General features: G+C 32.3%; 1 protein-coding gene across 1 annotated transcript; it reads right to left on the bottom strand.

The window, feature by feature from the left end:
- Positions 1-2,186: 2,186 nt before the first annotated feature.
- On the bottom strand, positions 2,187-5,527 carry LOC111398625. The gene is made up of 4 exons (XM_023025620.1): positions 5,373-5,527; positions 4,964-5,078; positions 3,372-3,586; positions 2,187-2,585 (listed from the first exon to the last, which is right to left on the bottom strand). Exons 2-4 carry the CDS (start codon positions 5,051-5,053, stop codon positions 2,321-2,323), a joined length of 570 nt encoding a protein of 189 aa, XP_022881388.1. The 5' UTR covers positions 5,054-5,078; positions 5,373-5,527; the 3' UTR covers positions 2,187-2,320.
- Positions 5,528-7,998: the final 2,471 nt, after the last annotated feature.

Raw genomic sequence — 7,998 nt, 5'->3', positions numbered from 1 at the left:
CATTTCATAAATACAGAAATGGCCCTAATTTTAGTGAAATTATAATTGCTATGAAATTAAAATTTAGAAAATATTGGAAAGATTTGCCTATGTTATTTTCTTTAGCATGCGTGATGGACCCTCGATATAATTTATCGGGAACTAAATATATAATTGATCAAATTTCAAACGCCTTAACATTTGATACACCGATCACATATAGAAATTTAGAGCAAACATTATATGAAATATATGAATTATATGTGAACCGAATGGGTACCAATATTAGTCGGGTACCATCTGCACCTACTCCTTCCACTTCCACTGAAATTGAAGAAGAAGATGCGGAAATATTTAATTTATTTCAAGGCATTAATTCTGATAGATTTGATTCATCTGCAATGTGTTCATCTACTACCACTGCCATTGCCATGTCATCACCATCTGTATCTCATTCTCATCATACATCTACGGACTCAAGTCATAATGCATTGCCTGCTGAATTAATTGATTATTTCAACCAGAATATGCCAACATATAAAACAATTAAAAAAAGTTCAAACGAAGTAATTGAATTCTAGCGAAGGTATAAACGACGTTGGCCAGTTATATCTGCGATTACAAAAGATCTGCTGACCCCTCCAGTTAGTACTGTTGTTTCGAAGTCTGCTTTTAGTGCAGGTAAAAGAATTTTGAGCGAGGTCAGGAGCTGACTGAAAGAAAATATTTTAGAAGCGTTAATGTGCGTTAAGGATTGGCAGGACGCTCATTTTCAACTACAAGATAAATATGCCGAAATTGCATGTCATCAAGTAAGTGATATTTGATTTAATTATATTGATTAAACTTTTATTTTCTTATCGTTACTTTTAATTTTCTTTAAAAAATTGTACACGCTACAAAAAATTATTCGTGTACAATTTTTAACTCCGCCTACTGAAAATTTAAGTAGCCGGTCCCAAACCCAGATAAAGGAGGAGGGTTTATATTTTATCTATATTAAAAATAAAAATAAAAAAAATAAAGCTTTCATATTTATTTTTTTTATCTCTTTTAGTTAAAAAAAATTACTTTTTTATTTTTCAAATTACCTATTTGTTCTCCAAAAAAAAAAACGACGTCTACTCGCGAGCCAAGCTCAACTCGGCCCACGAGCTACCCGCGAGCCGCGAGCTCGTGGGCCGAGCCGAGCTCGCCCTTTTTTGAACGAGCTGAGCTCAGCTTGGCTCGTTTCATAACGAGCACGAGTCGAGCTCATGGTTTCATGGGTAATTGACATTCTTCGCCGCCCATTTACCTAGGCCGGCTCGGCCCATTGACATCCCTAAGTAATTGACATTCTTCGCCGCCCATTCACCTTGACTCGGTAAGTACATTCAATTTGCCCAAGACATATACTTTCTAATTTACTACCACACTTATCGTTATAAGTTCGTTCCCATAAATGATTATCATAAAATTTCATCTTTGGTGTGATTGAAAATTAAATTAAGGATAAAGATATTTGTACAAAATTTTGTTGACAAATGGTGTACACATTCTCACAAAATTAACGGACTCCACATGAATTTAAAAAATGTCGGCTTGTTGTCCCCACCCTCATTGTGAATAGTGAGTAAGAGAGTTTGTAAAAAAAATTTGTACACGTAGCATAATCTTTGAATTAAAGATATGTTATACGTAGAACATTTTCAAACTAGAGGAAACAACTTTTAGAAAATATTGAAATTTTAAAGCTCGAAATTCTCCAAAACCATTATTAGGGACTAATTCTAATAAGTTATAGAGGGATGAGGATAAGATTGCAACGAATAAAAAAGCCACGTTCAGAATCACTGCTTCGAGTTGCATCCTATATTTGCAATTTACCATTTCAATGAAAAGGCAAACGAATTAGTTTCTCATCAATGAATGCAGATATTTTAATAAGTAAATTTCAAAAGAATTTTCACACACCAATTATGAAAAATGGGTCCTCAATGTATGGTTTAAAATTATTTTTATTTTTTCAAGATAAAATGGAGTTAAACGATAATTATTTCAGACAATTATCGTCTAGCAAATTCTTTCCTTCAACCTTTAAACTAGGGGTGTCAACGTGCACCTAGCAAAGGATAAAAAAATAGAGAATTGGATCTAAATCTACAACATATTTTTGCTTCCAAAGAACTGTTCAACATGAAGTCCAAAAAAAAAAAAAAAAGAGAGAGAAAATAAAACTAGTATTTCCATTAATGGAACTAGAACCATATAGAGAAGCTAATAGTAGATTTATTGTTCATAGCCATATACAAATGTAAAACCCACAAGCTAAAGCATGCAAGTTATAGTAGAAGACTACTCAAACACTGCCCTTTATGGTTTCATTGGATGCATCTTTATCGCCCGATTCTTCAAAATAATCCTCTCGGGCATTATCAGCCAACATCAGGGAAACCAACCAGAAAAGGGCAGAATCAAGCGATAGAAAGGCACCCCCACCTAGAAGTCCTGTCTTAGCCGTAGGGCATTGAGTTTCTAGATTGTGGTGAATATTCCGAGCATGGTGGAGTTGCTCTGTGATTGTAGGCCATAACAACATTGCTGCAGCTAATCCAGTCAAGCCCCTTCAAAACACGCGGTTTAGAAAATGAAAACAATTAACAATGGAAACATCAAATGCACGAACAGCAGAAAGTGAGCTTACAGAGGATAAACTAGAGCATGTTCGGATAAGCTAAAAAATGTGATACTAACTTTAAGAAACTTTTTGTTTCTACTATGTTTGGATAACTTGCCTTTTCTTAATTCTAAGAAAAAAAGACTTAGAACTTGTTTGGTACAGCTTAAAAGGCAATTAAAATCAATTTTTTGACCGTTATTTCACCATTTCAACCGTCATTTTTGAATTATTCTTTCATAGGTAGGACCCACTTTATCTCTAACAGTAAAAAAATCATTTACCAAAATCCCTACCAAACAAACACTTAATTTGTAAGTAATCTTACTTTTCTGTCAAAATAGGTAACTTATTTTGACGCTTACAAGTAATATACTTATTAACTGTCTAAACTTGATCAATCAAGCTCTAAATCTTTTTAGAAATGTGTATTGATGGTTCGATGGCCAGTATTTGACTTATTGATCTCAACTTTGAACTGTCCCTCAATAGTGATATGGAAGCTTTCCTTATTCTATATCCTCCATAAAGCAATTTCACAATAGTATTGTAGTAAACGATGATATACCTAATAAGATCATTAACAGACTTAATACTTATATTTATTTATTATTTAGAAAATGTGCTAATGGACCTAATCGCAACACCGTTAAAGCAAAAAACAAAAATAAAAGACTCTGAGAAAACAAATTGATAAAATCACCAAACATAAAATATAATAAGGTTTACTCACAAGGCAATATTGAAGAAGACAATGAAGCCAGTGCTTCGGAATAAAGCTGCCTGTGGAACCGACTTTCCTTTGTATGGGTAAAACAAAGATAAATAACCAAATGCAGTACACAGAGCAAGGAACACAACGGACAAGTACCCCAAAACTACAGTGGGATCGGACGGATATTTGCAAATAACAACGCCCTTCCCAGTTATAACAGTTCCTGATGCAGGCTGCAAAATCCAAGCAGAGAAGAATAAAAAAATGTTTTTCCATTATTATCTGAATGAGGTGGTTCAATGATATACAAATATTGCTAACATTACTCATGTATTGTCTTTCAAAAATTTGCTTAGAATTAAAAGGGAGAAAAAAATAATAATAATAAAAAACTCTATGCATTGACATTTTGTTACTTATAACCAACAGAGTGAACACCTAGGGATGGCAATGGGCCGAGCCGGCTTTTAACTCACGAGCTCGGCTCGGGCTCGGGCTCGAGCTCGTGAAAGACAAGCTCGGCTCGGCTTGGCCCATGAGCTCGTGATCCGAGCCGAGCGGAGTCAAGCTCACGAGCCGCTCGCAAGCTCGTGATTATTTTTTTTTTTATTTATTTATTTTTTTAAATTTTCATATTTTTTGACGAGCCCACGAGCTCGTCAAAATGGCTCATGGGCCGTGTGCCCAAGCAGCCCACGAGCCGGGTTTTGACGAGCCGAGGAGCCGCTCGGCCCGTTTGACATCCCTATGAACACCATGCTTTATCACCCAAGCTGACATCACATAGATCCAGATCAATATAAAAGAGATTCCTTTTAAAGGAAAATTTCCATCATGTGTTTAGTTTACAGTTACAGAAACACTTGGACATTCAAGAATGAAAACATGAAACATATGGGTTGCATACAAGTATAGTTCAAGATATGAGATACAAAAAATCTAGATTTAGAAACAAAAAACAAGGTTGTGTATTAGTAGCAAAGAAGTATGCAATTGTCTGAATGAGAAGACTTGAAATATTATATGAATCTCACTAACATCCTTCATGCATATTTGGTTTTAACTTCTGCTAAGAATTCTACAAAAAGACAAAATTCTAATTTCTACACATTAACATTTTGTTCATTCCTAAGCACCACCTTTAAATATAAAAAGATTGCCCAAGATAGGCATACCAGTCTCTTTGCCGCTAAATATAAGAACAAAACTAATCAAAATTCACCAGTCAATTCTAGTTCAACAAGTTCAGTTGATCAAATTCCATGAATGTCATTATAGAATGGGAAACGCTCATCATGTTCCATTCTATATGCACAAAAATAAACAATTTTTCGTTCTTGCACGATATAAAAGTTGTTCATACTTGTTATTATATATCTAATATAACAAAAGAAAATATACCCAAAAAAATAAAAAAAATCTAATAGTGCAGAGAACATGATAACACTAAACAAACCTAAAACTTAACTACAAATGCTAAAGGCAATCTGTAGTTCCAGTAATATTCGGGGTAAAAGACATTCGATCAATCAACTAACATTTATAAATATAATAGCACTTGATAAAACTATGAACATGCTTCAATTTTTCTCTTAAGATAAAATTTCAACCTTCTTGTTTTCAGCAATAACTCCAGCTATGAAGGACAGAATACCAAAGGTTGATACTATCAGAGACATTTGTTTCATAGTAAACGCCATTGCTTCTTCAACTTTAGGAAGCTACCTGCATCAATTTTCACCATAAAAATCAGAAAACCAGAAATTAAATTCGACCCACAAATAAAATCATAAGATTTAATAAAAAGGGGGTTTTTCTATTAACGTGTCAAATTAAATCCAATAAATTCAAAATTTTTGAAAAAGACAACCCTTTTTAATATCAATCACACTTCTTTAAAGAAAAAAAGAATTCTAACTAAAGATTAACCATTGTACAGTTAAATAATAAAAAACCATTAAGAAAGAGAGAGAGAGAGAGAGAGAGAGAGAGAGAGAGAGAGAGAGAGAAAATATGTACCTTGGCACACCAAAAGAATTGAAGAAGATAAATTCAGATCCCTCTGTATATGTATAATTATGTTCAACACTTAGGAAGGAGCAGTGAAGAAGATAAGGAGCAGTGAAGAAGAAGATAAGGAATGCTGGCTTCTAACGGGGAAATTATTTGAGAATTTGTCTTCTAAGTGGAATTTAATTAAACCGACTTTTCCTAATGGGGTGGGATTCCCTGCAACAGATAACACAGAGGCTGTGTACACACGTGAAAATTGACTTGGATAATTATATATAACAACGGGCCGGGCTATGATGGATCCGGAGAGAATTTGCAAGTGAATCTGGTCAAGAATTTGAGAGCGGTCCGTTTGGGCAACATCATGTGTGGGCCCAGTTTGACTCTCTACATTGTCCGGGAGATTTTTCTATTTGGTATATTACTATTTATTTTCATGGAAAAATCTATATTGCCCTTAATGAAATGATTCTTTCTATATTGCAACACATATCTTAATATTTTAAACATTTTATCTTATATTTACTCTATTTTGAATATAATTTCATTCTATGATCTAATAAATTGGAATAATCTGCAACATATTGTTCACATTTATTATTTAATTATTATAATTTCATTCTATGATCTAATAAATTGGAATAATCTGCAACATATTGTTCACATTTATTATTTAATTATTATATTCTTCAGAAGAGGCATCCATATTTTCTAATTGAGAATATATATTTTTTATTACTTCTAACATTCTTTTTAATAAATTATCCAATCATTTAATTGTATATCCTGACATTTATATAAATAATCATCAAATCATGCAATTATTCCTTTTTGATTCTCTAACATCTAAAAAGATTCATTCTAATTTTAGCAAAAATTTAATAGTTTTACCTTAAGTTTGATCTGGATCTTTATTCTTAAAACCGAGTAACCTTTGAGCTCTGAATATGTAAACTGTTTCTTTCAACGACATCCTGTCTTCATGGAATCTTTACAATTTCAACTTCTTGCTCTCACTGTATCAATTCTAAAGAATAAAATTCTAAACTTTTGTTAAAAAAAACTCTCTTTTTACTAAAATAAGAAGGAAACTTTCTATTTGATCTTTCAAGAATCGTTGGGAATAAAGATTTAGAAACTCATATTGATATCAGAATATTGAAATTTTATTTCTATTAGAATTTATACAAAGTTTCTATTTAGTACAAAGGGATTTCCAGAAAAATTGGTTTTTCAATATGGCTTAGGAGTGACTATTAATTACAATTCGAGATTTCAAGATAAGACGATCTCTATCTATTACAATGCCTCTATTTATACAAATATATGAGGTTCTATAATTGATCTATTACATCATTCAATACATCAGCAAAGACACACTTGCCTCTCTATTATTTTTCTCCTTAGGCCTACATTTTCACATGCTTCTTCAACTTTTTATCCAAAGAGCATCTTTTTTTATCTTCTATATTTTTACATGCAACTATATTATTGTCCTCCATATAACTTTATCAAATGTGCTCTATTATTGTCTTCTTTTTTCACATGTAGTTGGGGTACTCTCTTAGCTGGCAAAATTCTTTTATAGTGGTAGGATATCCTGAAAATTGATGTATTTTGAATCTTGTAATATAATCCTTCAATATTTCTGATTTTCCATGTCCTTGATTTGATACCAACATCCAATTTTCATATTGGTACAAGCATGAGAATTTTTTGCCAAACAAATTTTTGGCAATATTGTATATGACTTTAATTCCAAGTGCTCTTCTATGTCTGATCCATGATTTTGTTACTATTGGAACTTTTCTATCATTTTTCACCACATCTAATTGAGTTTATGTGTTCAATTGGATAGTAAACAACTCCATCATATTCAGGACTTATTGAATAAAATTTCAAATATATTCTTCGTCCCTTGACAAATCTTGATACTTCTTTTATGAATATGTCATCAAAATTTGAAATTTCAATCAAATCTTTTCGTGGATATATCAAATACATAAATCCATGTCTGCCATAATTTTTATAAATGAAAGGTCTCTTCCTTCCATGGCTATTATTCTAGGATAAACATTATTTCTTGGAGAAATGAAATATGAATCACTCATTTTTATTTTGTAAACAATTCTGACTATTTCAGCATATTTTTCTTCTTTTGGATGTAAAGGGATTTTATCTTCTTGGTCTATGATGCTGATTGTTTTAGAATCTCTTTTATCTCCATGTTTCATCACTTTTTTGGTTGATGATACTGAAATGGAATCTCCTTTTTTATTAGTCAGTATATTGTTACGTTTGGGTCCATTACTGCTTCCAACTGTCCTATTTGGTATTGATTTGGAAAACTCATTTTTGAGTTCTTTGATATATCTATTTAAGACAATATATCTTTTAGTTTGCTGCAATAGCATCAACTTGATTCTTGAGTTCTATGGCCCCTTTATGATGTTCAGTAGTGATATTCAACAATATTTTTATATTTGAGTTGAGCATCTCTGAGATCTGTGTTGCTCCAGTATCCATGTCTTCAAATTATTCTTTAAGAAAATTTGTCTTTTTTTTGTATATGTAGGATCGATTGGTATAAATTCATGACCCTAACTTTATCCATCAACAAATTATATATTTC

This window comes from Olea europaea, chromosome 8, assembly GCF_002742605.1.
Source record: "Olea europaea var. sylvestris chromosome 8, O_europaea_v1, whole genome shotgun sequence".
NCBI lineage: Eukaryota > Viridiplantae > Streptophyta > Magnoliopsida > Lamiales > Oleaceae > Olea > Olea europaea.
Note: the sequence above shows the minus strand (reverse complement) of the source record. Positions and strands in the feature narration are given on the sequence as shown.

Coding starts and splice junctions, on each gene's coding strand:
- LOC111398625 (XM_023025620.1), bottom strand. CDS start 5,053: ATGGCGTTTACTATGAAACAAATGTCTCTGATAGTATCAACCTTTGGT. Junction 3,587..4,963: donor TTATTGCTGAAAACAAGAAG/GTTGAAATTTTA, acceptor TGGATTTTGCAG/CCTGCATCAGGAACTGTTAT. Junction 2,586..3,371: donor GTCTTCTTCAATATTGCCTT/GTGAGTAAACCT, acceptor CGTGTTTTGAAG/GGGCTTGACTGGATTAGCTG.